Genomic DNA, 23,508 nt, shown 5'->3' on the forward strand with positions numbered 1-23,508 from the left:
ATAAGTCGCGGCATTTAGACGGACCAATGACTAACATTTCGGTCTTTTCAGAGTTAAGACGCAAGAAATTGAGTGACATCCACTTTTTTATCTCAATGAGGCAGGCCTCCAAATTTCCACAGTTTAGTGTGGCAGATTCCTCCAACGGAAGATATAGTTGAGTGTCGTTTGCGTAGCAGTGGAAGCTGATATTGTACTTGCGAATAATATCACCTAATGGAAGCATGTAAATGCTGAAAAGAAGGGGGCCAAGCACTGAACCCTGCGGAACACCGCAGGAAACACTAAAGGGCTCAGATGTCATTTTGCCATAAACAACAGTGAGCAACAGCAATCTACTAAATGGCTACTAAATCAATATCAAACATTTCCAAAACTTGACATCAAGTTACATTTTGCTGAATTTCCGGCAAAGCAAAATTATTTTTCTCTTTTGAATGAATTGACTCATGTACTATTGCAAATGTTGTACGGCCTACAAACGTCGTTTGTTCTTACAATTCTTTCACAAGATATCCATTTCTTTTTATTTCCTGATATATTTTGTCGCATAATATTAACATTTTGGGGGGCTTATTTAGTCGGTCGTAAGATACAGAACTGTACTTAATCACATTTTTAGTGGAAGTACAATGTTGGCAACAAGATTCACTTGCTATAATTGGAAATTATTTGAATGCAACACATACTTTTTCTTCTTTTTTCAGTGTTTTTTTTCTACTTTTTTTAATTCCTTTAAAAAAAATCTCATTGTGTGTATTTTTTCCGAGCTGTTACTTTTTTCTTTTTGTTCTCTATTTATTTTTTTCCTACATTTCTTTCTTTTCTTTTTTTCTGGCTTTTTTCTAAATTTTTCCTTCTTTTTTTCTCTTCCTTTTGTTTCTTTTTTTTATCGGCTTTTCACTACTTTTTCATTTTTGTATTTTTGTATTTTTTTCTTTTTTGTTCTATTCCCCCCTTCCTTTAAGTCTTTTTGTGCATAATTTTACATAATATTTGGTCATGTTGGGATTAAAGAAGCAAAAACAACCCGAAGAGCCGTTTAGGACCCGAAAGTGACGGTTCCTTTTAGTGAGCCGACCCGAAGAAGCCCGTTCTCGACAAACTCTACTAACTTTACTTAACTTTGTTGTACTTCGACTCGACTTCAAAATACCGCATTTAGGACACGACGTCTGGGGAAACCGTGTATTTTTACCTTCATGCACTGTAACTTTGGCTTAAGTCGCTTCTTAATTAGTAATTTTGAGCCCTGATTTTTGTGCGCTGGCTAGATTTTCTTGTGCGCTGAGAATGTGCGAGCAGTGCACAATTGCGCACGCGCGCAGCTTAGAGGGAACACTGATTACATCTGACTTATGACCTTTTCAACTTACGTTCACCGGTATTTATAACCACAGCCAGAAGATGCTAATTTTTTGCATCTTATACACATTCTTTCCAGCAGATGCTCATTTTTTCAACTCAATGTCTTGTAACCGCAGCACGCAGCAGCCTGACAACGCGTCAAACAATGTTGTCAGCCAGCCTGCACAGTCATTTTCTACAACACTCAAACAATGATAGTCGTAAATCAGACGATACCTGTATATGTCATGATCACTGATGTGAATTACCTGTGCCCACTCCTTTGGTGCCAACTGCCTTAAATTCTGATTGGCTGCCTGTCCTTATTTAAACCCATTCCTTTCTGTCACCTGTTGTCAGTCCATCTACGAACCTCAGTGTACTATAGGCAAGCTTTTCAACCCTGACTCCTACCTGTTTTTGCTCCCGTCTGTTTCCCGGCTTTGACCCGTTTGTTGATCCTGGCCACGTCTACTCTCCTCTCCTGGCTTTCGACTTGTTTTTGCTTGTATTTGCTCTCCTGTCTTGGCTACTGACCCCTTTTTTCCGTTCCCCGCCATCGCTTGGCATGGAAGTCCCACTTCCGTGTTCGGAGCGACCTGCTTCCTGCGTCTAGCGATCACCGGATGGTGGGTGCAACCCTTTCCTTTCTTCCAATAAAACTGAGAGAAACGTAACGCAAGTGGGTCCGGTCTCCATTCTGGTCCTTTCCAAACCATCTCAAAACATTTTCAGCAATCCTCTCAGCAAGCTCTTTTACCACACCAGTTCTCTTTACTTCCTATTTCCTTAACCTATCCAGTCGTGTCACTCCACACATACTACACAAACTTCTCATTTTCAAGACATTAAACTTAGTATGCTCATTTACTCTCAAACCCCATGCTTTCGAGGAATACATAACTGTTGGTACCCCCACACCCTCATACAAACCTGGCTTTGCATCCATTCCCAGATCTCCACATTTAAACAATCCGTTCAGCACACCCATTGCCTTGAACCCTTCACCCACCCTCTTCTTCACATCCTCCTCTAAACCACCACCTGCTGCCACATACGATCCCAAACGCTTAAAACAATCTACATCCTGCAACTTTACACCATTCAACCAAATCGCTAATTCACCTAGCTCTCCAACACATTATTACCCTACACTTGTCTGCATTCACCTTAAGCTTCCTTCTCTTACACACTATCAAACTCAACTACTTAAGGACTCAATCCTGCTGCAGAGTCAGCCACCAAAGCAGTGTCATCTGCAAACGTCTTTGTGGGAGGGGGGCTCATTGGGGCATGGGGTGTGAGTAATATGCTTACATCCGTGTACTACTGCAGAAAACAAGAATTCTACCACTGTGTCCCCTGCAAGACCTAAGAGGTGTCTAAAAGGGGCAAAGCGAAGGGGCTGGGAATCCACTCCTCTGTATCAATCTCCCAGAGGGAGTCAAGGACCAAAATTCAACTTTTTTAGAACCATAAGAAAAGTCAACAACATCTAAAAAAAAATCCTCTTGCCTAGACAATAATGAGTTAATACAATATCATAACAAACATTATATTCATTCATAACTACATAGTCCTATAGTGATTTAATTTTCTGGCCCCAGAGACAAAAAAATTGTCCCCACCCATATTTTATACGTATTTTGATTGTGGACGCCGTATATGTTTTCGGATCAGGACGTATATCGGCCCCGCCCCAAAACATACACAAGAGAGCCGAGTGAGTCGAAATGAGAGGGGACAATGTTGTTTATTTCATCCAAACATTCCAAAGTTGTCCAGGCGACAGTGGCATTTATATTGTGTTCGGTCAGCGATGACGTGTTGTTTTTCTCTAGTCGGGCGCTTGATCCGAGTTGCCCTGACCCAGACAGATTCTTATCAGTTAAGCAAATAGTTAGAGACATCCTGACCCGGCCAAAGTCCTGTCAGCCAGGCACCTTCCAAATATTTCTACTTTTTATTCCACAATAATATGACAATTAAAAAAATGTATGGCTGCAAGTTCGGACGGAAAATAGGCCAATTTGATGTTGTAGGTCGTAAATTTGACCACAAGAGGGAGTAAGTTGCCCGTGCATGGTGATGACGTCATGGCACAGTACCATGGGTACGACTGTAATGGAAAAGGAGACTCGAAATCATGTAGTGCAAATGAGGCATTCGTGACTACCGTAAATTCCGGGCTATAAGCCGCTACTTTTTTCCCAAACGTTCAACCCTGCGGCTTATTCAGTGATGCGGCCTATTTATGTAATTTTCCTAACAGCCGCCAGCGGCGCTCGAGCTCAAGGCACATGACGCAGCTTACAAGATTAACGCAATCGAGCAGTCCGATAAAGAAGGAAACAGAGCTACTGCACGCAAACTTTACCTAGCGAGCGTGTTGCTAGCGTGTTTTTTAATAAGGGAGCGTGGGACGAAGTCTATATGACAAATTCTCTTTCCCATATTAAAGGAGGACATCTGTGATGACGTCAGTTATAGGGAGGAAGACGAGAACGGTTTACCCTGATCTCTACACGTACAAAATGTTTTTTTTTTTAACAGACCCGTTAACTAAATTGCGAGCGTGTTGCTAGTAGCGTTTTGCTACCCTTCACAGGCACGGTTTGGGATGAAAGTTATAATATTATTATTAAAGCTTTGAAAACTCTCTCTGTGTACCGTCTTTCTTTGTAAATATGTGTAACCATTTATAATATGTATTGGCAACTGCATATTTTTGTAATGCATTTATTTGTATTTATTTTGGACACTTATTCTGATAAGTCTTGCACTGACCAATTAAAAAGAAGGGGCGTAACAGACGCGGGGGATGACGGGAAGTGGGGACCGGTAAAGGTGAGTGTTTGTGGACACGGCAGACAATAGTGGATATATATTTTTCTCACCCTTACCTTTGAAAATATACCATTTTTTTCCTTGGATTACTTTTAACAGGACCAGGACTCTGCAGGTCTGCATCAAATTTTAAGTACCGGTATTATTTTCCGTTATTTTGCCGGCTGTGGTTTTTGAACTGTGTACTTTGTTTTTTGGACTTTGTCAACTGTGGTTCTAGAATTGTGTACTGTCTATGAAGTTACAATTCTTGGCCTTGCTTGGCCTTTTGATGCTAGGTCCTTAGCTTGGCCTCTTTGATTTTTGCATTTCGGAGATGGAATATGAGCTTGCTCTGTCCACTCCACGCATCGGCCCGGTATTGCAGTACCTCCGGGAACGGTGCATTCGCAATGATCGCAGCAAGGCTTTAGGGTTAGGACCTTAGCTTGGCCTTTTGGCTGAGAGTAAGTGTCCCGGCTCCTAGGCTTTGTAGCGTATTATGAACTGACCGATAACGGATAATGGATAATGAATAACGAAGATAGATCAATAACCCTTAAAAACCCCAAAACCCCACTTTGTCAATGATCGCAGCAAGGCTTTAGGGCCAGGACCTTAGCTTGGCCTTTTGGCTGAGAGTAAGGCCGAGTCCCATTCTTCGCACTTTCACTCGCTATGTGCCCTAGTCACTCGGTTTGCGCGTTCACGTGAAAATGGAGTGTGTCCCGATACTCTCAAGTCCGAGGCAGAAGTGACCTCAAACCATGTCGTAACCACTTCAAGACCGAGGGGGCTCCCTACCTCACTTGGCGGCGAAGTGACTACCCAGAAGGCTTTGCGAATTCTCAATATCAACAAACATGCCCGGAAAGGAACCGCACAAATGTAAGTAGTTTTCCACAACCACGTATGTATTTGCAACAAAATGTATTGAGATATCTTAGTTGGACGTAAATGCAATAGAAAATCGTATTTTCGCGTTAAAACACGAACATTGCAAAATCGCTACTTTACGGAGTGCACAAATCTACCAAGGGAGCTGCCAAAAAATAATCTTCACGCTACAAACTCTAAAGTAGGATAACTGCAGAAAATCACGGTTCAGCCCATCCCTGTTTGTATCTTAAACGAGTCGTGCTTTTACATGTACATGGCCAGTCGCTAAAGGAGCATAGTCAGAATACCGTTCTGGACATACGCGCTTGTTTACTGCACACAATTTCGGGTGTCGTGTTTTATTTACAATATGATTATTTCATGTGAGATCAGAATGCATTAGTTTTCATCACGCATTATGAGTAATGTCTCCGAATTTCACGTGGAAATACAGTTGAAACAAATTACTATCACACAGTCCACTGCCTTCTCTGTAAACACATATTAAGTAAACTAATTACCTTTTCAAAATGTTGTCCAAATGTGGAGACAATTCTAAAGCATATGTGATGCTGGCCAATAGAAGGCTCTTACAGCCATAAGAATAACATGTCAATTTTGTGTATCTATTCACTATCAAATAATTATCCAGAACACATCCTATAATTTCTCACATCAACTTGTTGAGCATCCTATACACAGTTGTTTTTGTGCAATACACAAGCATTAAGTAATTCTTGTTTTTTCCACCCAACCTAAAGGCCAATGTAGAACGTCCCGTGGAAGAGCTGGCCACCATCACAGCTACCACGCCATCCACACCAACGGGCACGTCGTTGGCATCTTCTAATCCGGCGCCAAACCCCAAATCACCCAGAAAAAAAAGGAAGCACGATACACTCCTTGACTTTTTGAAAGCGGAGTCTGCCGGAGTGAGGAAAAGGCTCGAGGAAACTGTGGCCAAAACTGAGCGGTTCCCGTCCTTTTTGGGAAGCTCGTGGACAAATTTCCAGAACAGTGACATCCCTGCAATGTTTCCCTTTGTTTTATAAAAGGAAAATATTTTATTTTATTAAGAACTCAATGAAGTTCCAGTTTGTGTTTTCCAGCTTTATGGAAGTATTGGTATATTTTTGTTACAATTTGTGACATATTATTTATTTACTATTATGTATTTCGGCCCAATGTGATTTTGTTTTTCTGAAAGTAAACTATTATTTAAACTGGAGTGATTTGTAGTTGTTTTCTGTCCAACAGTCACATAGTTCACACACAGTATCTCACATCATTATGAAATAAACCACCAAGGTGTTACTCAAAATAAAGATGTTTATTGAATAGTAATGCAGAAAAGCACGGAATGCAAATGTGGGTCTGACTTCCAAAGCCTAAAACATGGCTTTTGGGCAATTTATTCCATATTAACTGTGGACAATTCTGTGTATCGTGGACCTGGGAACCCTGAAGACCCGTGACACCACACGGTAGGACAGAGCGTGGACCAGCCAGTACACATAGATCAGGACCTCCAGCCATGGCCCTGTTCCCTCTTTAGCAGCTCCTGCAGGGCCCACATAACCTTGCTCAACCTTAAGTCCTGAATGAGTTCTGACTCCACATCCAACCATAAGCACAGGATGGGAACATTCCTGTCCAACCTGTCCACGCTTATGGGACAGCCACTCTGGAACACAATAGATAACAAACAATTTAGACATAAATGTGGGCATAGAAAAGAAAAAGACCGCTTTAACTGTGATGTAAGCATCATGAAAAAATGTTGAAATGACCTTTTTATATTCAATGACAACTCTTTTGAATTAAATTCCTTATGAACTAAGGTTTTTGGGTCGTACAGGGAAGTTTGGTGACGATATTATGTCAGCTAAAGGGTCAGGTGGACTGTTCTTGTGTTTGTTTACGTTTCGTCATGTCACAGATTCAAGACCCCTACTATATGTCATAAAATGGCATTAAGATACTAATAAGTAGATTGCCATTTATGTCTACACAAACATAGGGTATTATGTGAACGTGCATTGTATGTTAACTCTTACTGTATTTGACCAAACGGGTCATTTTTTTTAATGAGTGTACGTACCTTGTAAAGATGAATCAGCACTACATAGCGCCGAAGCTGTCTTCAGTATAGCACATTTCTCCTCCGTTGATTGGAGACACGGAAAAGATGATTAGCTTTCAGGCAATCGGTAATAACACAGCAGTAGCGGGCATTTTTAACGTTGCACGAACTCTCCAACTGACACACTACAGGTTGAGACTCGAGTTGTTTACATGTGACGTAGACCAATACGTCACTGAGGTCTACAGCCAATTAATATTACCGCCATCTCCTGGACAGGGGTGGAACCTTGCAAGTCTTGTCCAAACCATCTCCGCTTTGCACTCCACCGGCGGAGGGCACTCCTCTATCGAGGGACCTCACTGGAGGGTCCTCAGGGCCGAGTGAGAGAAATGGGATTGGGCCAAAGTGTCCCGGCTCCTAGGCTTTGTGGCGTATTATGAACTGACCGATAACGGATAATGGATAATGAATAACGAAGATAGAACAATAACCCTTAAAAACCCCAAAACCCCCTCAGTTTAAATCGCGGCACTCAAAGTAGGGTATGGATTGATCTTGTGATGGTGTTACATGATTTAATGTGGGCGCACGCAGCTTATATACAGGTGCGGCTTGTGTAAGTTCAAAAGCGGTTATCCTCTTAAAATATGGTGGGTGCGGCATATAATCAGGTGCGCTCTAGAGTCCAGAATTTACGGTACATACCGTATTATCAACAGATGGCGCCTTTTAAGTGGCTTTGCAACCAGATGGTCAGAACTGATCCCGTTTTTAAATAGGAGGTTGGTTATAGTTTTGATTGTTTTATTATATTCAATTATATAAAATGTAAACATTATATCCACTTATATACACTTAACTAAAATGTTTGCAGATGGAGCTATAAAGATGGTAAAATAAGAAATTAAACATTGAAAAAAAAATCCTGCTTTTATATATTGCTCGTTTTAAGTATTTTAGTTTTTCTTACGATATCCACGAAAATATTGTTCTTTTATATATTCTAATTTGTGCTCAGTTTAAGTAAGATAACAAACAACTTATGACCTTCTGGACTTGAGTCCCTAGATAAGCTGAGCTCCCACAGGGCCCAAATAAACAGACTGGAGAATAGCTTCTTGCCCAAAGCTATCAACACACTAAACTGCAGTCGTGAAACACAGTTTTAAAGTGCAATACCTTGGCTTTAAGTGCAATATCCCGGTTAAAGGGCAATATCCCAGTTGTGTGCTGTTTTTATTTTAGATGTTCTTGACTTGTTGGTTCTAAAACAGTTTTAGTACTGTTATATGCTTTTGCATTGTAGTATTTATATTCACTTTGACTTTATTACCAAAATATCTGTCCCCCACTAGGAAAGCCTTTTTTCGACCCTGACTCCCACCTGTTTTTGATCCTGTCTGTCCCTGGGCTTCGACCAATTTTTGATCCTGACCACGTCTACTCTCCCGTCCCGGCTTTCGACCTCTTTTTGTCCCCAACCACGTCTACAAATGTATTTTAGTTGTCATGTTAGAGGTCATGGGTTCAAATCCGGCTACCAGCCTTCCTGTGTGGAGTTTGCATGTTCTCCCCATACTTGCGTGGGTTTCCTCCAGGCACTCTGGTTTCCTTCCACAGTCTGAAAACATGCATGTCTACCTAATTGACCGGTCCAACAAATGATTTTTTTTTTAATTCAAAACATGGCACCGCAGCCCGGCAACACGCACAGCAATTTTGACAGACAGCCGGCACACTAATCTAGTAGTACACTCAGTAACTAGATACTGTCTCAACAACAGATGGCGCCATTGTCATGATTTTTCGACAGTTGTTTGAAACTTATCCTGTATGTAAATCGGATGTTACCTGTATTTTTTGTTTCTCTTTATGAGATTAAAATGATATATTTTAAGTCACTGGGTAAGTCGCAGGTGACCTTAACACTACGTTATGTCTTTCAGCTCAGGAGCAGGCACTCGCTGGCAACTTCCTTCACCTCTTCCTTCAAGATGGAAGACCTGTTGCTGAGCTTCGATGTGGGAGCAATCATGCTCTCTCCGTGGTCGCCGGCCAGACCATCAACAATAACGAATGGACCTCAATGGCGATTCGGTAGGAATCGTCTTCTCTCAACAATTACAAAATTTGAATTTGAGAGTATAACCTAAACCAGGGGTGTCCAAACTTCTCATAAGGCGGGCCAGATTTTCTAACTGAAAATGTGTGAGGGCCAACTATTCGGCCTGGCATTCTTTAAACAGTTTTTCATAAATTCACCATCCGTAGATAGTTTTCAGTGTTTAGCGATCATCGTCGCAACCTCGTAGCTCACTTATGTAGCATTTTCATTTGACTCGCAGGGTCTCCTGAAAAAGTCCTGCTGTGAAGTTGTGGGGTCTAAAAAGTAGACCACCGACATGTGCTAGAAACTACACCAGGCAAGACACTTGTTAAGTTTTTAACCTGCTGCAGCCGGGGATAATCAGAGAGAGGACAAGCAACTCGCTCTTTTCATACTCTCTTACTCTCGCTCACCCCCCGTCTGCCTCAGTGTTTTATTGAAGTCACAAAACATGGAAAAGTACTGGTATATTGAGACAAAGACAAAAGACCTCCCCCCTGGAAAAGTACCAACACCTTTAAACAAAGACAGGAAGACTAAAAGGAACATCAAATTGATTAGAAATACACACCTTGAGTAAATACGTTTAAACCTACTTTACAGTAGTTCAAACAGTTTCCAGTTGCTTCACCTTATCACAGCGTTAGTTGTTGATGGTCAGCATGTCGTGATATTATCCCTTACCTTCTTTTGGCAAAGTAGGCAGACGTAGTCGTTTAAGATTTTGGTGAAAAAATTATCCTGTCTTCATTTGTCCTGGAAGTGGCAAGCCTCACAATCAACTTTCCTTTTTTTTCTTTTTTTTTTTCTTTTTTTTTTATAGTCGCTAGCTAAAATTCTCATAGAAATCTAAGGACAAGGGTGACCAAAGGGCTTCTGCTTTCATCTGGTGAAATGTTGATTTTACTTCTATTTTTATTTTTTATACAAGTTTATTCTTTACTGCTCTCAATATTACTGGCGGGCCACATATTTTTTATTTTATGACAGAGGGCACGGGCCAGTAAAAATTTGATCATGGGACGTAACTTGCCTAAAAATATCAATAAATACATTTCCCTTGTTGCGAAAAGAGACAAGACATTAAGTAGTTTGTATTTTGCCATTTAAAAATGACGTATTTTGTGCTATTGACACAAACGGCCTTCAGAATTGACCGTGATGTTTTAGTGCCATTTGCAACTAAAGATTTATTTTTGGGTGTTGTTTCATTGAGTTGGCAGTGAATGTAACATGTCATCTCCACAGATCTAAGACTGCAAACTAACACCAATCAATGATTAATTTAACTAGTGATACCTGATATTAAAATATATAAATTTCTCAAGTTGTTTTGTACTGTGGGGAAAAAACCAGGGTTGAAAAATCCTATTCCACATCGTAATGTAAAAATATCCTAAGGTACGGGAGGCCATGTTGTTGCTGCCATATAGTGGCGAAAATGCCATTACGAGGGTCCAAAAGAACATCTTATTTTCACATAGTAATGTGAAAATATCATAGCTAGGGACCTCATAACCCAAGGGTCTCATGTATTCTTCTACGTTCAGGGTTCCCGTGACATAATATTTTGTGTTAAAGGTCTGCCTCCCTACCAAACAGGCCAGATCAAAGATGTCTCTCTATCTTATCTAAATGACTTTAGTAATCCCGATTTTTTCCCGTGGGTGTTTGTAGGCGATCCATAGGCTCTGAAAGAGCCAAATTGATTTTTGTAAAGCTTTACACTGTTTTACGTTACGCTTTTACAGTGTCGTTAGCTAGGTTTCATGTCAAAGGCCCCCCTAATAACACAGACAAAATCGATCAATATCTGCTTTCATGTGGTCTGCTTTCATGTGTACCACTCTCTGGTGGCAAAATTGGGTACTGCAGCTCCAGACCTCCAACTACTCCAAGCAGCCCAATCCAACTGTCTATCGGCACGGCAATGTCGGGCCATTTTGCCTGTTGAAAATTATATAAATAGAACTCGACGTCATCAGATTACGGATCTAATTTGATTTTTGGTTAAATTTGCACGTCAAATACTGATAGAAGTGATAATGTTTCAGTCCCTGCTGGTGAAAAAGAAGAAGAGGAGGAGAAAAGTAGGGGAATCTGCGACCGCTTCATCCTCCTTTTCGCTTTAAATAGTGTAACGTTTGTATTGATATGCAAATGAGTACGCTGACGACCTTATTTCCTAGCTGAGTTAATCTGCTTTTTACACACTTCACTTCGTACTCTTCTGACTGTAAATAATCCGATGACTAATTGTTGCGTCTCACGCTGCTTCTTTTGTTTTAAAGGTCCCGTCACATTGTATTCTTTTATATGCATGAAGGGCTGATGTGTCCGTCACGCGGTCAAAATTTCGTACGGGAGACGATTTGAGGTCAGGGGTGTCAAACTCATTTGAGCTCAGGGCACACATGCTAAAAAATATTTTCACTGGGGTGAGGAGAGAGGGAGAAAGAGAGAGAGAGAAATGAAAACATAAAGAAAGAAAGAAAGAAAGAAAGAAAGAAAGAAAGAAAGAAAGAAAGAAAGAAAGAAAGAAAGAAAGAAAGAAAGAAAGAAAGAAAGAAAGAAAGTGAGCTGAAGAGAGAGAGAATGAGAGCATTCCACAGCACCAGGGCTCAAATGCTCTCAAACCTACAGATTTCTTCTTGGCTCTTTGGATTGAGAGAAAATAAAAGGGAGAGAACGAATAAAAATCAAAGAGAAAAAAAGAGACAAAAGAAAGACAGTAAAAGAGAGAAATGATTCCAGCTCCAGTTGCTTCTTGAGTGGCGCCTGGCTCTGGAAACCTCCAGTGGACATAATTTCATACATACAGTGAAGAAAATGAGTATTTGAACACTGATATTTTGCCATTTCTCCCACTTAGAAATCATGGAGAGGTCTCAAATTTTCATCGTAGGTGCATGTCTACTGTGAGAGAGATAAACTAAAAAGAAAAATCCAGAAATCACAATGTATATTTTTTTTAACAATTTATTTGTGTGATATAGCTGTAAATAAGTATTTGAATACCTGATCAAATGAATGTGAATATCTGGTACAGTAGCCTTTGTTTGCTCTTACAGAGGTCAAACATTTCCTGTAGTCTTTCTCTAGGTTTGCACACACTGCAGGAGGGATCTTGGCCCACTCCTCCACACTGATCTCTAGATCAGTCAGGTTTCTGGGCTGTTGCCGATAAACATGGAGTTTGAGCACTCTCCAAAGAGACTGGCCCGGCCATGCAAGAACCTTTATATAGTTCTTATTGAGCCACTCCTTGGTTTTCCTGGATGTGTGCTTCAGGTTGTGTTGTGTTGAAAGAGCCAGCCATGACCCATTTTCAATGCTCTGACTGAGGGAGGGAGGTTGTTCCCCAAAATCTCACAATACACGGCCCCAGTCATCCTCTCTTTAATGCAGTGCACTCGTCCTGTCCCACGTGCAGAGAACACCCCCAAAGCATGATGCTACCACCCCCATGCTTCACAGTAGGGATAGTGTTCTTCGAATTGTACTTTTCATTCTTCTTCCTCCAAACACATTTAGTGGAATTATGTCCAAAAAGTTATTTTTTGTTCATAATACATATAAATATAAATATATATATATATAAGAGAGAATGTGTGTGTGTGTAATTGTAGGCTCCATGGGAATCTCTCGCGTGATAGAATCAAAGTCAGCGCTCTTAATTCTGATCTTGGTTTCCGTGGAGCGTGCACGATGTCGAAAAATTCATCCGTACTGCATGCTTTGTTCTTTCTAGCGCTCCCGTTATTAAATGCTGCTGACTACCCAACCACAAAACAGATGGTGGTCTATCTGCAGGTCAGAATCAGCATGCAACATTAAGAAGGGCTGAAAAGTCAATCCGACTAAGAGTGTATTGGGTTAGCTTCCTCACCGCAAATGAAGATTCTGTTCTCTCTTCATCCACGCTGGGCCGTTAGACGCTGCAGTTTTTATAATGACATAATTGCTCCCGCAAGTCGTTGGAAGGATGAGCGCGAATCAACACATTAAACAACACTGCAGCGTCTGTTTAAATGACATTAAAAGCCCTCCGGTGAGGGAGCCACGCAGATGCTGCACCTGCTCCCAAGTTTTGCAATCTTCCAAGATACTTTAGGGGCAAAAACGTTTTTCTTCCAGTTCTGATTATTTGGTGTAGATTTCATGGATGGATGGATGCATCGAATGATGGGTGGATTAATGGATTCATCGGTAGATGGATTGATAGATAGATAGATAAATAGATAGATAGATAGATAGATAGATAGATAGATAGATAAATAGATAGAAGATAGATAGATAGATAGATAGATAGATAGATAGATAGATAGATAGATAGATAGATAGATAGATAGATAGATAGATAGATAGATAGATAGATAGATAGATAGATAGATAGATAGATAGATAGATAGATAGATAGATAGATAGATAGATAGATAGATAGATAGATAGATAGATAGATAGATAGATAGATAGATAGATAGATAGATAGATGTTTAGATAGATAGATGTCTAGATAGATGTCTAGATGTTTAGATAGATAGATGTTTTGATAGATGTCTAGATGGATGTCTAGATAGATGTCTAGATGGATGTCTAGATAGATGTCTAGATGTCTAGATGGATGTCTAGATAGATGTCTAGATGTCTAGATAGATGTCTAGATAGATGTCTAGATAGATGTCTAGATAGATAGATAGATAGATAGATAGATAGATAGATAGATAGATAGATAGATAGATAGATAGATAGATAGATAGATAGATAGATGTCTAGATAGATAGATAGATAGATGTCTAGATAGATAGATAGATAGATAGATAGATAGATAGATAGATAGATAGATAGATAGATGTCTGGATAGATGTCTAGATAGATGGATAGATGTCTAGATAGATAGATGTCTAGATAGATAGATAGATGTTTAGATAGATAGATGTCTAGATAGATGTCTAGATGTTTAGATAGATAGATGTCTAGATGTCTAGATAGATGTCTAGATAGATGTCTAGATGTCTAGATAGATGTCTAGATAGATGTCTAGATGTCTAGATAGGTGTCTAGATGTCTAGATAGATGTCTAGATGTCTAGATAGATGTCTAGATGTCTAGATAGATGTCTAGATGTCTAGATAGATGTCTAGATGGATGTCTAGATAGATGTCTAGATGTCTAGATAGATGTCTAGATGTCTAGATAGATGTCTAGATGTCTAGATAGATGTCTAGATAGATGTCTAGATGTCTAGATAGATGTCTAGATGTCTAGATAGATGTCTAGATAGATAGATAGATGTCTAGATAGATGTCTAGATAGATGTCTAGATAGATAGATAGATGTCTAGATAGATAGATAGATAGATAGATAGATAGATAGATAGATAGATAGATGGATGGATAGATGTCTAGATAGATGGATAGATGTCTAGATAGATAGATAGATAGATGGATGGAGATATGGATGAATGGATGGAGGGATGAATGGAAGGAAAGACGGATAGATGGATTAAGAAATGGAATTGCAGATTGAAGGATAAACTATATAAAATATAATAAAATACCAAAATACTCCTTATAACGCTTTCCATCCAATGGGGCTTAAATTTCATGATTTAGGTATATTCTTATTTTTTTCAATTTATTTTGCAGTGTGGACAACATTAGCATTGATTTTAGTGAAAGAACCTCAACTATCTCTATACAAGATCTGATATCAAAAGCAATCGAAAAAAGACCCGATAACTAGTATAATTTTATCTCAGAATTTCACCTTTATCTACATGGTTCACTAAATGCCAAATTACATTTCAGATGTGTTTGTGTGCAGCCTTCCCGTGCAAGCTACAAAAATGCAGCCAGCACCGGGAAAGCAGACTGACGCCAGCGATCCACCTGCTAGCGTTATCGACCTCTGCGCTCCCCTCACGACCTTGAGCCCGATAAACATTGTAAAAAGATGAACGCCTTGACGCATCATATCACGTTTGCAGGCCTTTAAGCAAAGTCTTCACCTGAAAAACAAACAAAATCCTGCCATCAAACCAGGATTAGAGGAAGTTTTAAACTGGGTAATTAGTGTCCCTGTGAAGAATAGGGAGATCATTACTTTTAAGTTTTAATTAGGAAAAAAAAACAATTGATTACCTTTTTGTGGCTACGATAATCTGCACAAGCCATTTTGGCGATTCCCCGAATAGGTTTTAATCAATTTGAGATTGCTGAAGTAATGGTGATGGCTTTGAGGAGGTGCAGTTTGGTGAAGGAATGGTCATTTGTGGGTTTTTGCGGTAGTTAGTTTTATATAACATAACTTTAATTTACTCATTACTAACTTTAAAAACATACTTTTGAATATGTTAATTCACATCCGTGTTTTTTTTTTCCGAAGTTTTATAACTTGTAGGAATCACAAGTGCTTTGTCGAAATGGCTGACTATTACTTTCACACTGGGAGGGCACTCCCGAGGACCAAAACCAAAGACAAACGAAACTATGACAGTGGAAATACCCACTGCAAAGAGATGACTGGTTATAACAGGAATTGTGTCACGATTTGTCAATTGCCCTCACCTGCGCTCACTCTTTCCGCCCCAGCTGCCACTCGCTCCCTTAGTCATCCTCCTATTTAAGCACGTCATTCTCATTCACTGGTGAGTCCATCAGGAAACTTCTGCACATGCAAGGCAAGCATTTTTTACTGTGGCTCCCGTTCTGTTCCGGAAATGTTCTGTATCCTGCTGGAAATACTGTAACTAATTAGAGTAATATTTAAAGTAACTCTTATTTTTAAAATCTAGATAATACAAATTAACATTAAATTAGATTAGATTGTTGAAATTAAAGGCCTTGTTTCTCGGTGTTGCTTGCTTTAATTAATACAAATTTAAAACAGCAACCATTTCAACCTGTCACAAAGATTTTATTTTGAAAACAAAAACAAAAATCCATCATTTCGATATGAAGTTGACCCTGGGATACAGTGACCCCACTTTACAACATTTCACCATACAGTTTGGTATCAGATGTTTTTTCAGGTCTTCTTTACAGAATTTCCCCCACTATACAATATTAACATCACACCATCCTACGATGATTTTTATTCGCCCCCTGGTTACGGCATTTCCTCCACTATACGACATGAACAACAAATTATTTTGCATGCCCAGAATTGATCTAAATAAATGTTGCGGTGTTTGTTCATACGATTGATGTCATAAAAGATAGTGGCCTGCTATTGTGATAAGTCACATAAGCTGAACTACCTCCCACAATGCATTTCTCTTTGTTCAGTTAAATACCTTGCGTGTCGGTGGAAAAACATATTATTTGTATTGTATTTAATCACTATGTGGCCCAAGGCTTGCATTGATGACAGAGGGAGAAGCAAAAACACAACCATGAAAACAAATATTGCAATAAACACGATTGGGAGAAAGCATCACCGCCACCATCACTAAATTAAATGGCTGTAACCAATCAACAATCAGAACTAATATCATACACATAAGAAGGCCATTGCTCACACCAGAGGTACATCAAAATGAGCCGTCTCCTCCCTCCCTGCATCCAGCCACTAACTCCACCGTACCAGCTACAAACTTTAGCTAATTACCATAGCTTTCTGATGTTTTTTTGGATGTTCTAGATGCTTTTTTTCCCAACAGTTGAGAGAAACTCACACAAGTGAAAAACACGCAATCGATTATCACCGAGAGTCGCAGGTAACTACCATCTCCGCCATACATTTAACGCGTGTGACCTATTTACGCTAGCAGGTACGAAACGCTCATCCAGCAAATGCGTGGTGTGCTAAGTGAGCTGCAAATTATGAATTCTCCTCTAACAGGTTCCACATTATGGTGTGCTTCTTGTAAGCTAATGAAATATGATTGAAATAATAAGCTGCCGGCAAAGGCGCCCGGCACAGGGTTTTACCGCCATCTGTCGCCCAAGACTTTGGATGTTTTATGCAATAATAATGTTTTAATGATGTTTTCCTAATGAACTAGAGGGCGCCGTGAACGATTATTTTAACAAATACTGTAAATCTCCAAGATATATTTTTGAAATTGCTGTATGGCGGGGGATAGAAAACTATAGTAATTAGTTAATGCCGTCCAAACCCTTGGTAACCCAAATAAAAATGCTAAAAGAACAAAATACTTTATAGTAAGTGCTACTAAATTAATCTTATCTTTTAACACTTTGAAACTTAAAATCCTAAATCTTTACCAATGTGTAATATATGCGCATATGATTAGATAACACTTTAAAAATATATACATGTAAAGGAAAAATGAAATTACATTTACCACTAATGTGACTTGACTTGAGCTGGTCGGGTGGAGTAGCAGGTGGATGCAGAAAGGGAAATGAGGTGGAGTAAAAATGAAACTGATTTTAAAAGTGTCACGCCTTTAGAAGAATGAGCCTCTTTATTTTTAATTGTAGTTCTGATCGTCGATTGCTTATTAGCAAGCAACTTAGCGAGGTTAGTCATTTGTGCGCATTGTTTGTATTTTGATTGCAAGCGTCATTTCCATGTTTAGCATGCCTTTGCTTCTCCTATTAGTATCACAGCAAGCATCAGGACCCATTGCAAATAAATTCAACAAAAATACAGTATTGTATCGCTGTAGTCTTTACAAAAAACACAAGATTTGAAACTGAATGAAAAGAAAGGCATCGTGGGAGGTAGTTAAGCCAATTTTTACAATGCTGTGACACCAACAAATTGCAAGACCAGCATTTTATGACGTCTTAGAGACTCATAAAACACACAAACGCCACAAAAATGGAATTTGTTGGGACAGATAATATATTTCTTTATTGATGTTATATGATAGGGAGAATGCTGTAAAGAGGGGCCGACAAAACATCGTATTTGACATTGTAACATGAAATAACGTAATCTAGGGGCATTGTGTAGTAGATTTCATATAGTGGGAAAAATGCCTTAATGAGGGGCTGAACAAGCATCGTATTCCACATTGGAACGTTAAAATTATGTAAGCTAGGGAAGAAGTGTTATCTATGGAATATCGTGAGGAGAATGCCGTAAAGAGGGGCTGGAAAAACACCATATTCCACTTCGTAACGTGAAAATGCTGTAAAGAGGGGTTGGAAAAACATTGTATTTCTTATTGTAACGTGAAAATAATGTAAGCTAGGGACATTGTGTAATAGATTTCATATAGTGGGAAAAATGCCTTAACGAGGGGCTGAACAAACATCGTATTCAACATTGGAACATGAAAATACCGTAAGTTAGGGACGACATGTTATTTATGTTGTATAGTGAGGAAAATGCTGTAACGAGAGGTTGAAAAGAACATCATTTAGGAACTTGAAAATAAAGTAGGCTAGAGATGATGTGGTGTTTATGTTGTATCGTGGGGAAAATGTCATAACAAGAGGCTGAAAAAACATCGTATTCCACATTGTAACGTGAAAATACCATAAGCAAGGAAGGACGTGTTATTTATGGGATATCGTGAAAAAAATGCTGTAACGAGGGGCTGAAAATACATTGTATTCCACTTCGTAATGTGAAAATAATGTAAGGCCAGGACGACATGTTATTTGTGTAGTATTGTGGGGAAAATGCCATAACGAGGGGCTTAAAAACAGTATTCCACATTGTCTGTCACGGTTGCCCATTGCCCTCACTTGGCCCCGTTCGTTGCCTGTTTGGCTTCCCTCCTATTCAAGTTCACTGCTCTCACTTACCCCGGGTCAGTCCGTCAACGAACCTCTGCACCCGTAAGACGTGTGTTTTGACTCTGTCCGGTATCCTGCTTGTGTATCCTGTCAGGTATCGGTCCCGTCTTTCTCGTCCTGTTTGATATCTGACTCCAGTCCCCAGTGTCTGGTATCAATCCCATCTGCCTCGACCTGTCTGATAGATGACTCCAGTCTCCAGTCTCCAGTATCCGGTATCGATCCCGTCTGTCTCGTCCAGTCTAATATCTGACTCCAGTCTCCAGTATCTGGTATCGATCTTGTCTTTCCCGCCCCGTCCGGTATCGATCCCGTCTGTCCGGTATCTGCTCGTGTATCTGGTATTGATCCCGTCTGTCTAGTCCTGTTTGATATCTGACTCCAGTCTCCAGTGTCTAGTATCGATCCTGTCTGTCTCATCCTGTTCTATATCTTGCGCCATTCTCCAGTATCCGGTGTCTGCTCATGTATCTGGTATCGATCCTGACCGTCCCGTCCTGTCCGGTATCGATTCTGTCTGTCCCGTCCTGTCCGGTATCGATCCCGTCTGTCCGGTAACTGCTCGTGTATCTGGTATTGATCCCGTCTATCTCGTCCTGTTTGATATGTGACTCCAGTTTCCAGTGTCTGGTATCGATCCCGTCTGTCTCATCCTGTCCGGTATCTTGTGTTAGTCTCCAGTATCCGGTTTCGATCCTGTCTGTCTCGTCCTGTGTGATATCTGACTCCAGACTCCAGTATCCGGTATCGATCCCGTCTGTCTTGTCCTGTCTGATATCTGACTCTATTCTCCAGTATCCGGTATCAATCCCATCTGTCGCTTCCTGTCTGATATCTGACTCCAGTCTCCAGTATCTGGTATTGATCCTGTCTGTCTCATCCTGTACAGTATTATCACGTCTGTCCGGTATCTGCTCGTGTATCTGGTATCGATCCTGGCTGTCCTGTCCTGTCCAGTATCGACCCAGTCTGTCCGGTATCTGCTCGTGTATCTGGTATCGATCCTGGCTGTCCCGTCCTGTACGGTATCGATCCCGTCTGTCCGGTATCTTGTGCGAAAATGTTACGCATCTGGGTCCTCCTCCTGTTCTGGTTCTGACATTGTATGGTGAAAAAACTTAGGGACGACATGTTATTTTTATTGTATCGTGGAGAAAATGCCGTAACGAGGGGTCGGAAAAACATTACATTCCACATCGTAGCATTAACATATCCTAACCTAGGGACACCGTGTTACTGTTGTCGTATAGTGGAGAAAATACGTAATGAGGGGCCAAAAACATCTTATTCTACACTTGTAAAGTGAACACGTCCCAAAGCGGGGGTGTCGTATCCCGGGGTCTTCACGTAACGGATCACGTGGTCCAAACGAGAGAGAAAAAACAAACGATTGTAGAAGTAGCCAGACGAAGTCATGCATAAGTAACGAGGGAGGGTAAATAATCATCGGCGTATGGCGGCGCTGCCTACTTAGAGAAAATGAAATATTCATCACGTATTTGTTTGTTTACCTCGAGTGGCGCTAGCTCACGCCGTCCCTGTGGGACGGAACCCGGGACGGCACGCCGTCTCTTTTCTCTTTTGTTTGAGTAATGGCGTCTTTGTCGGATTTCCGCGTTAGGGACGACGCCGGATAGTAAAAAACTGAAAAGATGATGACGCTTCACTTTTATTGGCAATAGGAGGGAGCGACCAGACAATAATGTTGGTTTGTTTTTTCACAGTCTGATGCATGCACTCGATTCTGGTGCAGAGCATAAAAAGGGATCCGTTCGTAACGTGCCAGGAAACGCTCCATTTTTATTCGGTAAATTCAATTTTTTACCATATTGGGTACTTTACTTTGTGTGAGAGGTAAAATATACTGCTTTCTTTTCTTCTTTTGTTCATTCTCTCTTTTATTCTCTTTCTCTATTTCTGTATTTTTGTTTTGTTTTTCTCTGTCTGTTTTGGGTTTTCTCTGTCTGTTTTTGGTTTTCTCTATCTCTTTAACGCTCTTTCTCTTTCTCTAGAGAATCTATCTTTGTTGTTGTCTTTTTCCTCTTTCTATTCCCTTTTTTCTGTGTTTCTGTTTTTCTTTTTTTCGATCATTTTCATACTCTTTCTTTGTCTTTTTCCATTTTTGTCCTTCGATTTTTCTTTTTCTATTTATTTCTGTTTCTTTATTTCCTTCTTTCTCTTCTTACTTGTTTTCTTTGTCTTTTTTCTTTCTTACCATTCCTTTCTTTTTATCTGTTTCTGTTTTGTCTCGATCCATTTTCTCTTTTGATTTCTTTCTTTTTCTATCTATTTGTTTCTCTTGATTTCCCTCTTTCTATTTCTGTTTGTTCTCGCTCTTCATCCTTTTCTCTCTTTTTGTTCCTTTCTGATTTTCTCTGTTTCTGATTTTCTTTTCTCTCGTCACACGCTTTATCTCTCTTTACTAAGAAAAAAAACATTTCATAAAATAATATGCTCTATAAAGATAAAGTTAAGTTTAACTTACTTTTGGAAGACAAGCTTCAAGAGTTAGGCGACTTCCTCCTCCGTGGTAAAAAGTGGCCGAAAAAAAGCGATCTAAATGTTTTCTCAACCGCATCAAGCTTTCCTTTTCCACTTTCATTTCAACAGAAATGGCTCACCTGTTCTTTACACTTTACACCAACCACATTGAATGGATGCACGAGATATTAAACAATAAAAATGTCAAAGTTCTCAGCGCGCTGGAGTTACAGTATCGTATATTTACACACAAACTAGAAAAAGGAAGCCGGATTTCTTCTTCGGGGTGGATGCTGGGTGACCTCTCACAGCGCCACATGCCGGTAGTGGTGGAAAGAAGCACTACAGTAATGTCCTGTACTCGGAAAAAGGTGCACACGATACAAAATCTAACTTGCAGAAATGTTCGGATATTTTTGCACATCCCGAATTTTTTTTTCGTATCTACCGTTTTTATCGTCGCCGGCGACTTTAATCGGGCATGTTTAAGGACTGTACTTCCCAAATCCATTCAACACGTGGACTGAGCAATTAGGGAAAAACACTGGACTCTGTGTACAGTAAGATCAAACATCTAGTTGGATCCGCCCATCTCTGTCTGTCCCTCACCCCCTCATACACCTCCCCTCTGGAGGAGAACAAAGCCTATACAACATAGACAGTTAAAACATCTTCTTTGTTCCTTTATCTCTTTGTTGTCCTTATCCTCACTGTAAAATGTGGAACTGGAGTGCCACGTCCAATTTCGAACTGGAGTGCCACGTCCAATTTCGTTGTCACAATATATCCCATGTTGTAACAATGACAGTGAAGGTATATTCTATTCTATTCTATTCTATTTTTCGTAACTTGAGTTACGTAGGGGAGCGTCTGTATTGTGTGTTTTGGCCCCTCATTCCTAATTCAGACTGCGATCCCCCAACCCCTAAATGTATTCCTGTATTTTTCCGCACATTGTGTCGGACATCACGTGTTTATGCAGGTGTGCCTAATGCGACCGGCTATTGCAGGTTCTAAGGCCGATGAGGAGGGGGGGTTGCGAGTGAGTACCCGAGGGGAAAACTATAACCCCCCTCTGCTACGATGTAAAGAACTCATGAATAGTCATCTGTGCCTCGGAGCAAAACCCATGTCGATGAGCGTGGCGGAGCATCCGATGTGCCGGCGAGTGAAGTCGTATCCTCGTGTTTGCTTAGTGAACATGCTCTTCCCGTCTCCAGGGGGGGGGACGTCTTTGCGGCGTTAGCATCGGAGAAAAAAAGAGATGCTCACATGATTGTGGACAATTTCCCCCTGTTTTAGTAAAAGAACTTCAGGGGCTGTAGTGAATTCAAAATCCCAAAGGTGAGAACCACCAGGAAAAGTATGTGTGTGTCTGTGTGTGGAGTCAAACTTTGGAATCGTTTACAACAGGGGTGTCAAACTCATTTTAACTCGGGGGCCACACGATAGAACAGACATTCTGTCGGGGGCCAGACTAGTAGATTAAAGAGAAAGAAAAAGAGATAAATAAATAAGAGAAAGAGGGAGGGAAAAGGAGAGAGGGCGGGACAAAGAAAGAGAGAGAGGGGGTGAGCGTGAGAAACAAAAGAGATAAAAAGAGAAGGCGTGAGAGGGGGAAAAGAAAGGGAGAGGAAGAAAGAAATCCAAGGAGAAATAGAAATACAGAAGGAGAGAAAAGAGAAAAGAAAGCGCGAGGGGTAGGAAGAGAGAAAGAGAAAAGAGAGAAAAGGAAAAAAGGAAATTAGAGCAGAAGATGTTAAAAAGACACAGAGAGAGAAAGAGACAAAGAGCAACAAAGGAAGAGAATAAGAGAGACACAGAGAGTGAAAGAGACAGAGACAGAGAGTGGGAGAAAAGGGGTGGAAAAGAGAGAGAAAGAAATACAAGTACAGTGTCTTTGTTTGAGGCGCATGGCTTTGGCAACATCAAGTTGACATATTTCAACCTGCAGCTCGTTTTTCTCTTGCGCTTCTTTGAGTGTTGTCTCGCGGGCCGGATTCAATCCCTTAGCGGGCCTGATCTGGCCCACGGGCCGCCTGTTTGACACATGTGGTTTACAA

General features: G+C 40.4%; 1 protein-coding gene and 1 pseudogene across 1 annotated transcript in view; both read left to right on the forward strand.

Annotated features, from left to right (window-relative positions):
• Positions 1-23,508, forward strand: part of eys (EGF-like photoreceptor maintenance factor) — a 342,903-nt gene that overhangs the window by 252,997 nt on the left and 66,398 nt on the right. The window contains exon 31 of the mRNA XM_088352009.1: positions 9,085-9,235. Within this exon, the coding sequence (XP_088208135.1) occupies positions 9,085-9,235 (151 nt within the window). The remainder of the gene's footprint in view (positions 1-9,084; positions 9,236-23,508) is intronic.
• Positions 4,447-4,586, forward strand: LOC148354156 (U2 spliceosomal RNA; annotated as a pseudogene).

The sequence above is a fragment of the Urocampus carinirostris genome, chromosome 13 (genome assembly GCF_059441175.1).
Source record: "Urocampus carinirostris isolate Australia breed hairy pipefish chromosome 13, RoL_Ucar_1.0, whole genome shotgun sequence".
Lineage (NCBI taxonomy): Eukaryota > Metazoa > Chordata > Actinopteri > Syngnathiformes > Syngnathidae > Urocampus > Urocampus carinirostris.